General features: G+C 32.8%; 2 protein-coding genes across 5 annotated transcripts; both read right to left on the bottom strand.

The window, feature by feature from the left end:
• Positions 1-5,994: 5,994 nt before the first annotated feature.
• On the bottom strand, positions 5,995-9,149 carry LOC25490672 (receptor-like protein EIX2). The gene is made up of 2 exons (XM_013604295.3): positions 6,360-9,149; positions 5,995-6,250 (listed from the first exon to the last, which is right to left on the bottom strand). Exon 1 carries the CDS (start codon positions 8,793-8,795, stop codon positions 6,378-6,380), a length of 2,418 nt encoding a protein of 805 aa, XP_013459749.2. The 5' UTR covers positions 8,796-9,149; the 3' UTR covers positions 5,995-6,250; positions 6,360-6,377.
• Positions 9,150-11,273: 2,124 nt separating this feature from the next.
• On the bottom strand, positions 11,274-19,122 carry LOC112420396 (protein MAIN-LIKE 2). Of its 4 annotated transcripts, none has more exons than XM_024779459.2 (8): positions 18,957-19,122; positions 15,708-15,798; positions 15,285-15,395; positions 14,208-14,324; positions 13,443-14,087; positions 13,021-13,188; positions 12,538-12,927; positions 11,274-12,460 (listed from the first exon to the last, which is right to left on the bottom strand). In XM_024779459.2, exons 4-8 carry the CDS (start codon positions 14,313-14,315, stop codon positions 11,507-11,509), a joined length of 2,265 nt encoding a protein of 754 aa, XP_024635227.1. In that variant the 5' UTR covers positions 14,316-14,324; positions 15,285-15,395; positions 15,708-15,798; positions 18,957-19,122; the 3' UTR covers positions 11,274-11,506. The 4 variants fall into 4 exon arrangements, with proteins under 4 accessions (XP_024635227.1, XP_024635226.1, XP_024635228.1 ...); XM_024779458.2 differs by having other exon boundaries at positions 13,443-14,090; positions 18,957-19,121; XM_024779460.2 differs by having other exon boundaries at positions 11,274-12,439; positions 13,443-14,090; positions 18,957-19,119.
• Positions 19,123-19,568: the final 446 nt, after the last annotated feature.

Below are 19,568 nucleotides of genomic sequence, written 5' to 3'. Positions count from 1 at the left end.
TAAAGTTCTTTTACACAGTCAGTGCACCACAATTAAACTCTTAATTGAATATGGGGTAAAAATGCAAATAACAAATTATATGTAAAATCTTGAGGAGGAGCACACTCCCAAGTCTCAAGTCTATACCACTAGGGCAACCCAAATGGGTTAAATCTTTCCATATTTGATTTAGTTAATAGAGTATACATTTTTCAATTTGATTGGTTGATATCATAAGAGAGTTGTTGTTCCCACATTTCATTTAGCTATGGCACACGAGTAAGTTACGTTTTTGTCCCCTCGGCAGTTAACTGCCGAGGAATTAGAAATCCGGCTGCAGTTAACTACCGAGGAAAACTTCGGCAGTTAACTGCCGAGGAAACCTCAAATCTGTTTTATTTTTTTTTTTGACAAAAACCATAATTGTAATTAATAATATTTATTGATTTTGATTGTTTCCATCATTATTTTGTACGTTTCAAACAATCATTATTTTGAATGTTTCAATCATTATTTTGATACGTTTCAAACAATTGCAGTATTATACTTATGCGTATATATCTTAATAACAATAGCATTTAAATCAGTGTAAAAATTAAGCATTTGATTATTGTTTTGCACATTACTTAAATAAAAATAATAATAAAAAATTGTTAAAATAATTGTGCACAACGATTTTTTTAAGGTATAATATGTTGTTATATTTTCTACATTAAAATAATTGTGCACAAAGTTTATTTTTTATTTAAGTAATGATGGAAACATAATTATTAATTACAATTTATGGTTTTTGTCAAAAAAAAACAGGTTTGATGTTTCCTCGGCAGTTAACTGCCGAAGTTTCCAGTTTTCCTCGGCAGTTAACTGTCGAAGTTTTCCTCGGTAGTTAACTGCAGCCGGTTCCATAATTCGGTTAACTGTCGAGGGGCATTTAGATAAATTACTAGTGTTTCTCAGCCAATGGCAATGTGTCAAGAGCAATTCTCATGTTATAAAAGGGTATTAAATACCCTCAAATCATGAGGGGGTTACTTTATTGAAATGAAAATTTTGTCATCATTGCTTCATTCATGAAAAATGCATCATGTTGAATAAAAGTACTATTCGAAAAGAGAAATTGAAAGAAAGGTGACAGAATCGTATTTTCAATGAACAAAATCATTACATCTTGTGAAAAATTAATTCTTCACCAATAACGGTAGTTACTATTGGAACCACCGTGGAAATTAAGTTAAAAAGATTAAATACAAATTTTCACATTGCGTGTAATTAATATTTTATGAATTGAAAAAAAGTAGAAGTCCTCATGTTGTATAGATCATACACGCAGTGTTTGTATAGAATGGGTGTATAATTAGAGTGCTTATACATAGACATACATAGGTGGCATACACCCCTTAAACCCCCACATATAAATGCAACACGTGGTAATGTGGGTCCAAAATAACTATATCATTTGTTTCACATTACCAAAATAACCTCCCACATGGGTGTATACAAGAGTGGTATGAAAAAAGGATGTTTATCTATATTTTTCCGTATAATTAAGTGAATAAAGTAAGCATCGGAGAAAATATGGATTGATATATTTTATAATTTGGAAATGTTAAATTAAGTAATTAATTTATCAATATTAGAAAGTGTTATCTTAATTAGTCCTCATGTTTTGTTAAAATATAATATATATTTTTTTACTCAATACGATATATTTTGGTACTCAATTTAAGATATTTTTCTATTAGATCTAATACGTGAATTACTTGTCCGCAAAGTAATACTTGATTTACTTTGTATCCAAAGTTTCTAACATATTATTTGTGAATTTTCTTTATAAATAGATAGCTCACATAGTCATTTCTACACACCAAAGAGTATTATGAAACTTCAAATAATTTTCTTCTTTCTCCCTTTCACTTCTATTGACAAGTCTTTCTTCTCATCATCTCCTTTTTATGTCCTTTGGAATTAAGAAACTCATTTTATTATATTGTCCCTTTGAAATTAAAAATGATCTTAAAAGCATAGTCTATTCAATAATTTTCTGAAACTTCAAATAATTTTCTTCTTTCTCCCTTTCACTTATGTTGACAAGTCTTTCTTCTCTTCATCTCCTTGTTATGTCCTTCGGAATTAAGAATCTCATTTTATTATATTGTCCCTTCAAAATTAAGAATGGTCTTAAAACCATAGTTCATTCAATAATTTATGTCGCTTCAAAATAAATAATATTTTTAAGACCATAGTACCCTTTGAGGCCTAATGTCCAAAAATTATAAACATACCCGAGATGACTTGATGACCATAGTCCCCTTTGAGGTGAAAATTAACAAATGTTATTTGAATTTAAAAAATATTAACTTCATTAACAAATATTATTTGAATTGAAAATTAACAAATATGATTTGAATTGAAAATTGTTCGCAATTCAAATTATTTTAGTGGTGGTTGTGATTGACATGATATATAGCGCATGCTGATCCAAATTGATTTTTTTTTTTTACAAAAACAAAACGATATTCATTCATTTAGATTGATTCAATTCATCAAATACAAAGATCACTACAAACGTAAAAGATGAATCTGAGAACAAACTTAAAGTACCCAAGTTAATAACATACAACGACAAAATGCCTACAGATAATATGATAAAATCTAAGTCACGAAATACCCATGCTTCTGGATCTGCAACATTGACACCTAAATCATTGATTGAATTTGTAATTGACTAAAGTTGATCTTTCAATAGGAACTAAACGAACGCCACGACAAGACGTGAAATTAAACGCCGCACAAGTTGACGAACAACACAACGTCACACTTAGACGACAAAATCACATAAAACACAAAAGGAAAAACTTTGATATATGTGAAAACCATTTAGATTGAAAGAAGGAAAAAAAATATGTAGACGGATGATAAGGTGGTGTTTCTCTCACTAGAAAACTAAGGTCGGCTTTATGTAACAATCAAAATTTCTTGAAAAATGGGATTCAGATTGCCATAAAAAAAAAAAAAAAAGAAATAGGTTCATACAAAAAGACTTTTGTAAAAGCAAAAAAGAGTTAAATTTAAAGAATTTTTACGAACATCATGTAACCAAAAATATAAGTTTTAAAATTTTGTCTTCAAGTAACCATAATTGATTGATTCAAGTGACAGTGTGATCAAGAAACAAGTTTTCTTAAAACTCATCTAGATGTTCCATCCTTGAATTGAACTTCACATTAACCTTCAAGTTAAAAACAAAATCTCACTATAATCCCCAAATAGCAATGCGTAGAGGTAGAGGGCCGATTCCAAAAACCACGATGACAGCTGTTTGGAATCTATTTTATACATAATACAATAATTATGACTATCAAGTTCATATTAAACAACAATAAAACGTTAACGATTACAAACAAAACACATAAGTAAATATCCCAAAAAAAACCAAACATAAACAAGTTTAAGCATCTGAAGGCTTGAAGTAAGTTTCTGGATATTAAAACTGATCTTTTGTTCTCCTAAAATGCCTAAAAAATCATAATATAATATAAATTTCTGAAGCATTAAGTGACCGCTATTAAAGAGGGTATGATATCCGCTACAGAAAATCACCCTACTACAGATTTCAAAATAGACGCGACTGGCTGCTATGTCGCCATAGCAGACTATAGCAGGATTTGGAATAAAGTGCTTAATTTTGTTCTTGTTGGCGTAAAAATCTGGATGTAAAGCTTTATCAAAATGAAATGAACAACAAAAGCATTCTCCTTTAAATGATCACAACAAAGGACTTTGTAGACTCATTGCAACACAAACCAATATGAGAAAAATGATGCATATAATGGTTACCTCTGATATAACATTTATCAACTTCCCAGTTAAACGAAATAACAAAGTTATAATTATTTGATAACAGGAAAGATTACCAAAACTCGTCGTTGTAGAGCTGAATGCTGAGATATAGAAAACTCTGAATTTTGTAACCAACTTGCAGAAGGCAAATTTCCAAGCACTGAAACGACAGCTAGAAAACCTCAAAGACACATGCATCAACTTTAGTCTTCTTTGAGATAAAATGTGAATCTCAGTTAGTCATTGGTGGAGGAAATATCTTATCGACAATACATAAACAAAGGCAATAAAAGCGGGGCTTTGCTCAGGCCATAAAACTTTGATCTAAAACTGTACTTAATCATAGTTTTAATTATTTATTATACATTTACACTTGAGAGTTTAGGCTTCAAAATGTTTTTCCACGTTGTTATTGTTGAGTTTGACTCAAAATTTGATGTTTGTGTTCTGTATTGTTCCACTCAAATTATTACGAGATATATATGTTCAAAGTTTGAACTTGACTAAGATAAAACAATTCAAGTGGAATTGTTGTACAAACAAGTTATTAGCAGAAAAATCAGTATTGAATGCCTTAACTAATATTGTGATACCTATTGCCTATACTGTTCTTTTGTCTGTTAAAGATTTTGGAGTTACTTAGAGCCAAATGTAAATCATATCTTGCTATGAATATCGCACAGATTTGGCAAAATTAAATCGCCAAATCGCTACATATGTTGATTTTTTTGTACAACCGCTACATATGTTGATTTTTTTATATTCATGACGATGGAAATTGCTATGAATACCGCACAGATTTGGCAAAATTAAATTGCCCGTAGCATTAAAGGCTTTAACATTTTTTAAACTACATAAACTGCTCATCATATCGCTTAATTTATAATTTAAAAGGCTTTTCTCATCACCGTCGTGTGAAGGATTGTTGACCATTAAGTATTTACTTCAGTTTCAGAATTATTGTATATATCATTCTAAGTCCATTCAACCAGAGTATGTTTGGTATATTCCCTGAACCCATTTACACAAGATAGAAACCTAAGAAAAGGAGCCCTAAGCTATTACTATACAACAATAGATAATAACTTATTTGTTTTATATCACATGTTAGTGAATATAGACAATCTGAGATTTAGTTCAATTTGAAAACTTAAGCCATTCAGGTAGCAATATGTGAAAGTTAATGACTCTTTTGAATAAATGTGCTAGAAAAACAAACATGCTCATGTGATCCTAAGTTTGATAGCTTAGGTTAGCTTGATTTTAATGTTTCAGAAAGCGATAAAAAAGAATGAAGAAGGTTTGAAGTATCCATGAAGTGGCCAATTTACTAATCTCTGAAAATTGTGAATTAATACTGCGATTCCGATACACAAGGAAATAATATAATCCTGAAGAAGTGGCCCATTTTTTCTCAGTTTCGTTGGTTGGTTAATGGTCTGGCTAGAAACAAACTTAGGCTTTTGAATTCTTCATAAATTCATTCCAGTTGAAGAAGAGTATCTCTCATTCTGAGGCTATTTTAACAGTACCAAAATTGATAAAATGAAAAATAGCTCTGAGCAGATTGGAAAAATTTCTTGACCAATTTGACGAAACTTCATCTTTGCAGTTCACCAAAGTGGCCAAGATTCCCAGATGTTTATCAGTAGTCAAGGAATGAACTTGTTACCTAAATATCGTTCTAGTCAAGCTTCGATTTTGGTTTAAAAACAAATAAATAATTAAGTTTCACTTGAGCTTCCCTTTTGCTTTTGGCTTCAAAATTCCAAACCTCATATAACATTTTTTGTGACATGAAATTTATACTTACACATTGTATTCAAACAATTCTGTTCTTTGAGACTTTGTTCTTTATATGCGATTGTTGTGAGTACCAAGTTTGCTGATGTTACTATTCTAAGTTCTTATATGTGTTGGTAATTTTTCAATAAATCTTTCTCATTGCAATGTGTTTGATCATAAGGCATTGAGTATGTATGTACAAATAATGGAGTATGAAAGAAGTTAGTAAGAAATAGAGAGAAACATCCAAACACTAATACTGTTTTGTATGACTTAGTCTGTATAGTATGAAATCTTTCATCCTTTGTAATACTTTGGTATTTTCATTGCAAATTTTTATATAATTGACAAATATAGAGATAATAGAAAGAAGTAATCTACTTTCTCCACAAAACTATCTATAAGATTGTCTAAAATCACTACATTCGGTACAATAATAATTGAGAGATACGAAGAACAATTGACGACATGATTGCATTCATTCTATGACTTGTATAAATGGTTTTTCAATGAACAAAAACATTACAAAAAGTGAAAGATGAAATGAGCAGCAACAACTGTACAGTCATGTATAATCTCATCTCATACAACTCGTAATCTTCCACGATTTGCATAAAAATGCAGAATCTTCCACATTAATAATCACCTGGTAAAGATTCAAACAAATGAAATGGTATAAGTTTTGCATAGAATTACAAAATAAAACAAATACTCTATAGTCAGATTAATAAAACTATGAAGTAGGTTCCACTAACCTTAACTATAGCAGGAGCTCAATTTCTTTTAAACATGTTCAACTTTACGATCAAAGTAACATAGATCTTGTCACCCACTCTATAAACAAACCGAAAGTAAGCATGCCTCCATTTTCTAATAAGAAACAAAGAACCACAAATCCCCCAGAAACCTGCTGCAAATCCAACTCTCATCCCTAGATACAATGATTCTCTTAAAGAGTCGTCATCTTCATTATCTGTTGATGGCATTGCAGTTTTAGGATTTTCTTCTTTCATGGTACAATTATTGAGAGGAGCTCCGCACAGTTTAGGATTCCCAATGTAACTCGATGCATTAAAACTTTGAAGTTGTGTTCCAGTTGGGATTTTTCCTTCAAAACTGTTGTAAGATAAATTCAAATAACCCAAAAAGGTTAAGACAGACATGCTCCGAGGAATTTCACCATAAAACTTATTATTAGAGAGATCGAGAGATTCCATATTTATCATGCCTCCAATCGTCTTCTGAATTGTTCCAATGAAACTATTGTGAGATAAGTTTAATGTTTGAACTTGAACAAGCCGAAACAATTCCAATGGCACTTCTCCAGTCAAGTGATTGGCTGAAAGGTCAATAGTACGTGTATCTCCACGGATTTGATAGATATAATCTTGACCTTTTGTAAACAACTCAATTGTGATATCTGCTGGTAATACCCCCTCAGAAAATGTAACCATTTCAGTCAAGTTATAGACACAATCCGGTATAGATCCTGAAAGTTTGTTATGTGCAAGGTCTAAGTAAATCAAATAAGAGAGATTGAATAGTTGTTGTGGAATAGTCCCTTCAAATTGATTGGCTCTCAATATGATCAGTTGTAAGTTTTGTGACATCCCTGTTGGTATGCTTCCAGAAAATTCATTTTCTCCCAAATTTATGACTCTCAATTGTTTCCAATCAGAGAGATGCTCTTGAACTTCACCAGACAGCCTATTACTCCATAGGTTCAGGAGTGATAGTTCTTTCAAGTTCTTCCAACTATGTGGAATTGATCCTGAGAAGGAGTTGTAAGACAAATCAACTACCCAGGCCATTGGTGATAAGTTTGGGAGTCCTCTTGCGAAATTATTGTTATCCAACCATAAGAACAAACAATTTAGTGTTAGGTTGGATATGTCTTCAGCAATCGAATTGTTTGACAAAATAAGAGAATTGGCTACTCTTTCTATAAGGTTCGAGAACTTATGTCTATCTACCAATGAAATTCCCGAGTTTGATAACTCGAGAACTTGCAATGACTTTTGTGTATATATCCAAGATGGAAAGTTTGGGCCTTGATTTGTATTTCCCAATGAAAGGTGAAAGAGTTGAAAAGGAGGAATCCAATCCAAATCAAATTGGAATACAATATTTGAATAACTCATGTCTAGCAAACCTAAAGTATAGAGTTTGGAAAAAGTTAATTTTGAAATTTCACCAGAGAAATTATTAGAGCCAATAAATAAGTAATTTAAGGAAGAGAGGTTTCCTAGAGTTGAAGGAATAGATCCTTGTAGTTGGTTTTCAGAGAGATCAAGTTGTTGAATATGGGAAAGTTGGCCTATTTCTTCTGGAACTGATCCTTGTAGTTGGTTATAAGAGAGATCAAGGTGTCTCAAATTTTGAAGGTTTAGCAAGCTTGAAGGTATCTCACCATATATATTGTTCCAAGAAAGGTCGAGATACTTGAGATCTTTGGAAAGATTAAAAAACCCATCAAGTAAATGAGAGGTAAAGTTGTTTCTAGAAAGATCAAGAGTTACAATTGAAGACAAATTCAAATACTCATCAAATGGGAAGTTGTTCAATTTACAATCACTCAACTGTAATTCTAATAGTGAAGGAAGTGAATTCACTATTTGAAACAAATTGGTTTCCTTAGGAAGATCAATGTTACTAAGGTTGAGATATTTTAAGGAAGAAAGTGAAGAAAGCCAATGAAGACTATCCATGTGCAGAGTTTTCTTTTTTTCTAAATCGACAAATTTGTTGAGGAGGGATAAGTCAAGGTATACAAGTTTAGATGAATGTGTGATGTTGTGTGGAATGGATGGAATTATTATCACGTCAAATACATTCAGACTCAAATCCAAGTAACTGAGAAACTCAAGTTCTAGAATACAAAGATTCATCTCACCTTTCAAAAATCTGATTGACTCATCTTCAAAACGAGGTTTGAGATCAAGTTCTGTAACTCTTCCGGTAATGTTGTCGCAGCGGACTCCTTCCCATACGCAACAATCTTTTTCAGTTGACCACGTTGATATCCGACCAAGACTATCATGGATGCCCTGTCTGAACGTTAACAATGTCTCTCGATCTTTCTCATTGCAGCGAACAACTGTGTGATTGCTACACATGGTTTTGTGGAATGTAGTTATAGATAAAAGTGTAAGCAAAAGAAGTGAAATTTGTGTAGTAAGAATGGTCATCATGAATAATTGTTTGAATCAAAGAAGAATATCTAATTCAAATGGGATTATGATTTGTTATGAGATTTTAATGTGCTTATATAAGAAAATTGGAAAAAGGTTGCTAAGAAAATGAGGTCTGATTGTTAGAAAAAATGAAATCGCTCCAAAATTATAAGACTTTGAATAGGCAGGGAAGATAATATTATAGAATTGCTCTGTCATCATTTGAACCTGTTTTGATAATGACAAAGGAAATTGCTATGAATACCGCACAGATTTGGCAAAATTAAATTTCAAATTTGTCATTTAAAATTAACAAAGTAATACAAATTAAATTTTATTATGTTGTTAACCCTCAGATTTATAGAGAAAATGGACACAAGGTACCCTGACTTTAAATTTGGTTTTCTTGAAGGATTCGTTTTAAAGAGAAATCATTAACCACTTAAGTCTGATCTTAGTTAATACAAATTGAATATGGTATGAATTTGAAGTAAATATGATTGTGCTAGACTATAAGCAACATATAATAAAGCTGACATGAAATTTGTTCCCAAAGAAAGAAAGAAAAAACAAAGTTACATCACATGTTAACTTTACCATTATTATAACATTTTTTAATGACATGATATTTGCCGTTTTTTTTTTTGAGAGCATGATATTTGCAGTTTTGTATTGCCAACAAATGGTACATTGACTGCCGTAAATGATCAATTTATTTCTACATTTCAATGCTATCTAATATCTATCAATTTGTTTCTAACATTGCTATTTATGTAATGCCAATAGTTTCTACATCTCATTGATATCGAATATCTATCAATTTGCAAACAACTATATTTTGTAATTATGTTTGGAGGCTCAAAAATAGCGTTAGACCCATCCACAATGGCGGATGCTTAACCTATTTAGCACCACGTTAAATAGACACCTCTATTGTGGAGTAAAGTATATGGATATCTATGGAGAAGGGTAGCTATGGAAGAACCCTTTCTCTCTTCATTTTTTGTTGGTCCTATTTAATAAATCTTAATAAATTAAATAAATTTTGTTGAATTATAATGATATAAAATTATTTGTGGGACTTATTTAATAATTTCTTTTGAGGTGTTGGGTTGGAGAAAATTGGTGCTTATTAAATAATATACAAGAAAATTGGTGCTTATTTAATAATTTCATTGGGACACCTCTACTGATTTTTGTCAACACTGAAATGACATGCTTATTATTATATACCAACGTCCCTGAGCTAATCATCCTTTGATGTAAAGAAAAAAAAGTGGTTTTTTTTTTTGACAAAAAAAAAAATGGTTATAACATGTGTTAAGAATATGATTACACATGTTTAAGTTTATTGGTCTATTTAAAAATTTTCATATAGTATAGAGATATGCATATAAATGAAACCTCTATTAATATTTATCAATGATCCTTTAAAATTTATTAAAAAAATTTGAGTTTTATAAAAGAAATGAAATTTCTATGAACCTCATATTTTACAATTGTCTTGAAGTTGCCATAATTTATTGATTTGGAAATCAAGAAAAAAGCAAGAAAAAAATGGGAAATATCCAAACAAGAAGGCTTTGAAAATTGATTTGGAAAACTTAAATATTTTCTTTTGAAATATTTAAAGAGCTGTCCAAAACAAATTATCAAGATATATTTTTTCGTCCATTTTGGTTTTAATGAGAAAATCATGATCAACATTTGAACCCATTTAGTGCCAATGAAAAGAGACATGATAGAATACACATGTTATATCTTGAACTGTCAATTATCATTTTTAATCTTGGTTACATTTTGTAATTATCATTTTTAGTGGGCATAGATAAAGGGTTTTTAGTCACTTTTTTTATTCCAGAAAAAGGAAAATAAAAAAAATTATGAAAACTTTTTTATTCCAGAAAAAAGAAAGGAAAAAAAAGAGCAAATAATCACTTTGTTCCTGACAGAGTCAGGAACTAAAGTGACTATTTGCTCAAAAAAAAATTATTTGTATTTAATCCTGAGTCAGGGACCTATGTGACAGCAAGGTGCAGAGTCAGGAACGAAAGTGGTTATTTGGTCAAAAAAAAATTTATGAAAACTTCTAATTGAAAAAAGTATTTTCCCTAAAAAAAATTGTGAAAAATGTTGGGACCTTTGACCCCAACTTTAGTTTTCATGACCTCTTGTCAGGCCAGGGCTAAGTTTTAAGCAACCCTATAAATGAAACATAATTATATCATAGTTAAATATAATATTTTATAAGTTAGCATGATCTGTGTTAAAAACAACATGATAGGAGATACATAATAAATTGTTGAATCAAATTTTAAAAAATGTTGCGATTTATAGAGATTTGTAAAGATAAGAGTCCACCTACGTTGTGTTAGGACCGTTGTGTTAGGACCGTGGAAACGTCCGTTTCCAAACACACTAAATGTGATACGATAAGACAACTCATCGCAAAAACAGAAACATACACCGTGTTCGACATGAACCATCGATACATCATCAGTAACAAGCATTACACATATTAATATTTCAATATACAATTTCAATTTTAATATATGCAATGATTGTTTCTAAATCATCCACTACACACTAATGTAAGGAAAATGCAAGCGACACATCAAAAAATGAATATAAATAATTATACAGGGCATGATCACCTCTCATAAAATTAAGTCTGCCTAAAAAAATTTGCATTTTGCTTCTCTACAAATAATGTATGTAAGGTATGCACTCTATACAGCAACACTACAATCACCTTTCTGTGAAATATCCCCATGAGTTTCAATGGAAGAATGTTGAGATACTTCCATTTCTGCCATATCAGATGTTGGTGGTTCACTTATATCATTAACATGAGAAAGTTGAGCATTAACAAAATCTTCTGTTGGATTGATTTCTAGTGGATCGACCTCATCGGGGTCACCGAAATGTGTGTGATTGATGTCATCGGCGTCATCTGAAAGTGTTGTGTTGTTGATATCGTGACTTACATCACAAAACTGTGAGTCATCTATCATTATATGATCACACGGCCGTAGATCTTGATGAATCTCAGTAGCTGCATGTAGCTCATCAATATTTTCCTCACCAGTCATATGGTTAAGCTCTTCCTTTATTTCCTCATCAGCTTCTTGCTTTAGATCATCATGGTTAAACTCGGCAGCTAAATCATCATCGTTTTCATCATCTTCATAAACAAGATCTGATTGATCAACACTGAGGTGTGCATCGCAAAGGTGCATATTCTCAGCATTGGCATCTGCATGAATCATATGGACAGAACTAACTGCACTTTCTACGGTACATAATTGTGCATGATTGTCCATCTCTCTATCCATATGACTTAGATGCAATTGGCCAACATCAATAGCAGTGCCATAGAATTCAGGTTGTTCATCGTCACTAACGACATTATATTGAACCGCGCCATCCTTCCGCAATCGTTTACCCGCACCACCTTTTCTTCTAATCCTCTCTTTTCCCCTTACCCTTTTTCCATGTTCAGCTTGCGGGGTTGATGTTACTATCCTTGGACCACTGAATTGGTCTCTCAAACATTCATGGGCAATATATCGTATCCGAGATATTGATTCGATTTGTTGTGGATCTAACCCTTTTGTTGAAAAGGTGTCTGCTATGTGTGCAATATCTCTCAGACCAGCATTCTGCAAGCATTTGTTTATTTTCTATTAAAAGCATTTCAAACTTCATCTATCATTGCTACAAGATATATAAAACTAAAACTCCTGAAACATATCCTTACCGTTCTCTGAAACTCGGATGACAGAGAAATAGGCCTCCCTATGAACTTGCGGGTAATTCTCATATACCAATCCATGTACTCGCTTTCATCAACACCTTCATCTCCATCAACAATGTGCAGCTGACGGTCCATCCATTCAGTAAGTTCTGATTCCATTTTCCCGGACAAATCAACCCCGCCATCAACTCCTCTACTCTTCCTCTCCCATCGCTCCACATCATCCGGAATTGATTGAAGCATGCCATATTGCCTTAAGCATCGATCCGGAAGATGTCTTTCTGCCTTGTCAAAGCATATTAGCATTGTCTTTGACCTCCCAAGAATTAAAGTGCTTTTGATATGATCTGGAATCACCATACTGTCCATGTTTCGGTAGGGGAGCCATTCTACCTGTAGATCTAACTAGTGAGATTCTATATCTTAAAATGATATATAGAACATTATCACACTAACATTAAGAATACAAATGACAATAAGACTTACATCGCATGGTTTTAGAGAATCCAAAGCCTTCCGATAAAAAACTACATCACGATTTGCAGTTGGCCCACTTTGTTTTCCTTTCCATCTAAGCACAAAGGGAAATCGATCATGCATCATTTCGAGATTAAGCTTTGGCCGTCCCACATTTAGGTGAAAGTAACTCCAACACTGCAAATGCATAATAATCTGTTAAACTCTATGAAGCAATGACACATACATAGATGCCAGACATAACATTGACACATTGAGATAAGTATATTTGAGAAAATGTAAGAAATTGAAAGTAACTGTGGCCGGTTTCATTCTTCGAAGTTCGACAAGTGTCAGTGCCACACAGAATAATCAGTATTTAAAGAAAGAAAAACTATAGTTTGAAAGAAAATGATAAAAGGTTGAAGGGTTAAAAAGAAGAGGACAAAAACCTGCAGTAGTGTTAAACATCCACTGATGGTGCTTTGAGTTTTTAGTGATGCATTGCCTAGTGCTCTGTACAAGAATGACAATGCTGCTGCTCCCCAGGCATATTGCCCGCATCTAACAAAATTCTCAAATAACGGCAAATACATTACAGGGACCTTATTTCCTGTAGTGGTCGAGAATATGGTGCTACCTACAAGATAAAGAAGATAAGCACGAGTATGTTGCTCTATCACTTCGATTGGAGCATCATTGGGACATCGAGAAAAGAACTCTTTCAACCAACTTAGCTTCACCATCCCGCCACTTGTGTAACCCGATTCTGGTGCTCTTCCGAGATACTTTTCACAAACGGAACTGCATGAGGTATGCGTAAGACCTATAACAGGTTCCCCATCAATTGCGAGCCCAATCAATAGTGCGACATCTTTGAGGGTTACCGTCATTTCACCGACATTCAAGTGAAAAGTGTTTGTTTCTCGTCTCCATCGTTCAACTAGAGCAGAGATAAGTGGATTATCTAGACTAATAGCTGGAATAGACCGTAAGTATCTGAATCCAGCTTTCTCTACCAATTCAATCTGTTTAGGTGTAAGTGTCCACTGATCAAGTTTTGAAGTGTGTTCATGACATCTGAGGGCTCCGCGCTCCTGCTAACATAATGTATCAACGAGAGAACAGTTATATAACAGTCAGGCTATGACAAGAATTTACACAAGAAAATAAAATAAATAGTGAAACGGAAGGTATTGGCTATTAGCGAAATCTACCTGTCCTTCCCAAACTGCAGTTGAAACATGCTTGTCTTGATCATATAGAACTGAACCATCAATTGGACCTGGATTTGTTGTATAAGGATCCGCTGCTCCCACTTCCATTACTGACAACTAAAATACATAAAGAAAATTAAGGGTTAGTTATACTCCCTCCATTCCAAAATACGTGTCGTAGTGTGACAATATGCACTATTCACATAACTTACTTAAACCATATTTTTTAACTAATAGATAGATACAAATGTTAGGATCTAAGATGTTGTATTTGTTTCAATGAATATTTTCAAAATATCAATTTTTTATTATAGATAATTAAAGATGTTAATGGCCAAAGTTGTGTATTAAAGATAATTAAAGATGGAGAACTCATGTAATGAATAATTGTGATAGAGAAAAGATGGAAGGCGAAGCTAGGAAGAATGCATTGTCCGAAACAATGTTTTGGCATTTTCAAAATCTCCTGAACTGCTAGATCTGTTTCCAATAATCGTAAAAGAATGGTGAGACAGATAGTTGAGCTATATTCTCTGATGTGAATTAGTTGATGTGAAAATGAAAACAGGAGATGCGGGGTGATTCAATGGAAAACAGATCTAGCGTTAGAGAGGAATGATGCAAATGTTTTCATTTAAGAGATGAAAATGAAAACATTGATCTGTTTCCTAAAAGAACAATGGAATGGACAAGGATTTTCATTTGCATCCTCCCTTTTTTTTGTTTTTCTTGTTTTGTTTTGTAAAAGAAATTTATCAAGAACGGGAGGATGCAATGTACAAGGATATCAGAAACCCTTAAAAGCCCCAATGTACAAGAAGGAAAAAAAAAAATTGCCAATACATCAAAAGGAAAAAAGCCCCAAAGTCTTAATTACTAATCATATGTTGAAACCTATGGAGCAAACAAATTACTTGTAGAATTAGAATAAATTAAAGGATTTCCAAAACTACAATTTGTCAGAACTATGTATCTTTTAATATGAAGGAAAGAAATCATGATCAATTTTTATTATTTTCTACTGCTCACATGTCTTGACAACTAATCTATATAAAGTTTAAGAAGAAACTTCTTTACCAGGGAAGTTGATCGATTTATTCAGCAGATTTTAGTGATGGATCCTTCCTGTAATCAAAAGGAAGTAATTGACAATCCTCAACTTTGACTGCCATCTACTCGTGCTTCATTCTGAGGGAAAATTGCGGCAGTAGAAAATATAAGGAAACACAATATTGAATAATAAACATGAAAGAGATATATAATCATCAAACTTTATAGCATTTGGTTGAACATGTCTAATGCATGTTGGTATTGACATTAATAGCTAGCAATCAAAATAAGAGCATCTTATAGGGAAAAGTCAGAAAATGGTAAACGACAAGCAACAGGTGGTTGTAGACCTCTGGCCAGACATACAAACTTGTATGAGTTGCATCTAATATTTGTTTAAGCAAACGACAAAATAGCTGTAAAGTAAGCAATATGCAGATGTTCACTCACATTTTAAGCAATATTGATGAACGGTGTGTAGTTTTAATCCCCGGATAGCGATGCGTAGCGGCTGAGACCAAAATCCAGGATGACAGCTGTTCTGAATTTTTTAATACATATTAAATAATTAATACCCAAGACATATAAGTAAATACCCAAAAAAAGCCAACAACAAACAAGTGTAAGCATCTAGAGGCTTAAAGCAAGTAGACATTAAATCGACATTTATTCCACTATATAAGAAGGAAATACCTAAAACAGGCTAATGCTATGGTGCACAAGTGGTATAAACCCCACCATATGTAATGAAAAACACACCACATCATATCTATTCTCAATCCCCTTCCCCAAGACCCTTCAACAATGTTCTACTTCCTAAACCGACCTTATGAAAAGCACATAAATTAGTAATACAGGAAGATCTATTGTGAGCAAACCACTTTAGGACAGATGAAATTTCTGATACAAAGTTGTCTATTCAATTGTTAAGAGATTTTTTTATGTTCAAGATACGTATTGCAGAAATGCGAAACCGGAGTCTTAACTTCACAATAGAAATCCATATAAGAATTTTAATTAATATTTTATGAATTTGAAAAACATTAATGATATTAAAACCTAATAATATAGGGGTGGACAATATTTTTTCCCCTGGAAGCAAATCTAGATGCAGAACAAAACTATATGGTTATTGTGTACGATTGATACATTGGTATATGAACGTATCATAATCATGCTGGAAATTTACATAATAAATAAACCACACTAAAATGTTATATGTCGCCATACCAGACTGTAGGCTGCTTTGCTGGTAAGGAGAGTAATATGAAATGATAGAACATACTTCAAAAAGGAATTTTTTTTTTTTTTCTCTCTTTTCCTTTAGATTTACAAGATTGTACTTAATTGTTTTCTTGTTATCTAACAAACTTTTTCTCTCTTGGTTTACATTGGATGAAACAGAGAGAATATTAATATTACCTTAAACAGCAAATACTAACAGGGATAATAAAAAAAAGGGCAGCCCGGTGCACTAAAGATTCCGCATTCACACGGTCCGGGAAGGGCATCCCGGTGCACTAAAAGGGATAATAATTCTTTTTTTTATATTACATGTGACAAATATGAGCTATATCTGAGGAATTAATGCAGTAACATATGATTAAGTCTCACTTCCTCTTAACCTACACCTCGCACTTGCTTTTAGCAGTTACCCTATTTATCGCCTTTTATTGGTTACAAGGCAATTTCATGGGGGTCCCTTCATAAAACTAAATCCATGAGAAACATCTAAACTTTCTATACCAGAAGTTAAACAAGTTCAACGCATTTTACTTTTACTTAAACCACAGAAGGAACCATTCTTACACAGGGAGAGGAACACAAGCACAGTTAACAATCTCGGATGACAAAACATAATCGCTAATCTCAAAAATACTAGTAAGATAGCCCATACCATGATGACCTCTATATTCTCCATTCTTTCAAACTCAATTCGTGAAATATTGATCAATAGGTCTTAAACAAAACATAGAAGTAAACACCAAAAATAAGTCAAGAAAACAACCAAGTTTAAACTAAGGTAGTCCGAGTCTAGATCCTACGCAAGAACAGGGAGGGGTCACAGGCTCGTGAATCGGGGGATCATAAATAGATCGTAAGATCCCACCAATTTCAAAAACTCATATATTGCATATAAATTCATAATTATGCAAATGAAAAAATATAATTTAGTAAAATAAAATAAATCAAATAACACCCAAACTACTTAAAGAAACTCAAATTTAGGACAACAAAATTCATAACATAGAACACAAGTCAAAAAAATTTATTAAAAAAAAAAAACTACGAATTAGTCAATAGGGGGTTGTTATGAACGAACGGTTGCACACGATGGAAGGCAGAACAATAGTGAAAAGAAAAACAGTAAATCATTTTATCAAAAAAAAGATAAAATAAAAACAGAAGATTTTAAGGGTTAGATGGTGAGATATAAGTGAGTATATCGGGAAGGTTTCAACAAATTAATAGGCTTAATGGGAGGTTACGAGTGTGAAATTAACTGTTGCACGTCACAGTAAAATAAAACACGTGTTTTTTTAGGGTTTTGAACGTTTTAAGTAACCGGATCGCGAACCCGGAATTATGAGAAACGCAGAATCGCATGATTCCGCCATTCCCGCGTCTTTGCGCGGGGATCTCATCCATTTCAAATAATTTATGTGGCATAGACAAACACAACTAGGGGTTGTGAGATCGTAGAAACGTCTGATTCTACATACGGAATAGTGATTTTGTCTACCACCTAAACCTTAAGTCACTAAACATTAATCTAAACTAAAAAACAAAAAAAAAAACAATAAAACAGGTTTTTTTCCTGGAGCATTACGCGGCAGAGTCAGCAAACAGCTGTGCCACTGTAGTGCAATATCGAAAGCTCATTTAGATATCAAAAACCAGTTTTCGTAAATCCCATCTATATGTTCCATCCTTGAATTGAACTAAACATGAACCATCAACTTCAAAACAAAATCTTACACCCTTACATCACCTAACTGTTAATCCAAAATTCCAATATTTTCAATTTCTATCTCATTTCAATCTTCAAAACCAAACCTTACAATAAATCCCTAAACCTTAACTTCCACAAATGGCAAAAATATAAGGCACATCCAAACACACTCAAAACAGTGTATGTCCCTATGAAACACCAAAGCAAACACGGACACGACACTAACATGTCGACACTGATAGTAATTTGAGAAAATGACATAATTGAATTTAATCACATGTGTAAGTGTCGCGTCACGGCTTCGATCAACTGCTACATAGGTATGTACTCTCCCTCAAAGCACAAGCTCACCAACTCAACATAACAACCCTTCTCATTTTACTCACACAATACTTCAACAATCATCATAACAATTTTTCATCAAAATGGTAAAAAAACACATTAACCAGAATTGCCTCAAAACACCAAAAACATATAGCATATAGTGAAACATACAAGAAAAAATCAACCCCATTAAAAAAAGATTCAAACTTTAATCAAATTAAACAAAAGGGTCTAAATGGGCATCATCAAAAAAAATCAAAGAAGTGAAGCAATTGGTTCCCACTGAGAGAAAGAAAGTAATAGAGATCTCTGCATGGTTTTATTGAGTTTGAAATTGCATTGTATTTTGAATAAAAGAATAAATAAAAAGAGAATGAATGAAAATTTAAGAGAGAGAGAGAGGGAGAGAGAGAGAGAGTTACTGTAGTGTGGAATGGAATGGAAAGAGAAGACAATACGACTTCCACCGGCGTCGCTTGGGTTTGGTTGGTTTAGCACACACAAGACGAAACAACGCTAAAGGGTATCTCTCTCTCTCTCTCTCTCTCTCTCTCTCTCTGGAATCCAACTCTACTGAGAGAGAGGCTTTGGGTTTTCTGAGATGTGAGATTTGTTTGGGCTTGGTATCATAGCCCAACAACAATGTAAGCCCGTGATTTACTATGATTGTTGCTTAAAAGTTCTTCGGATTTATTATAGAGTAACTCTTGATCGCGAAAAATCTATCAGAGTTACGACTTGTTCGTTTTTCGGATTGGAAAGTAATTCATGATCGGCTTATTATAGAAATTGAGCAATTTGAGGGACATATTAAGCAATTATTGTGATTTACTTCACTAACTAAGAGCTTTATTTCCCACCATGTGGTTCTTAAAAACCGTTCACAGATATACTCATTGACAAAAAAATTATGTTTTAATGAATGTTTGGTACATCCTTTGTAAAATGGAGTATGATGGAAATCATGGCAAAAAACCACGTTAGCGAAGAAGTTAGTATTTGGAGTTTATGGAAATCATGGCAAAAATGTATCA

This window comes from Medicago truncatula, chromosome 3 (genome assembly GCF_003473485.1).
Source record: "Medicago truncatula cultivar Jemalong A17 chromosome 3, MtrunA17r5.0-ANR, whole genome shotgun sequence".
NCBI classification, from domain to species: domain Eukaryota; kingdom Viridiplantae; phylum Streptophyta; class Magnoliopsida; order Fabales; family Fabaceae; genus Medicago; species Medicago truncatula.
This window is presented reverse-complemented; position numbering and strand designations above follow the sequence as displayed.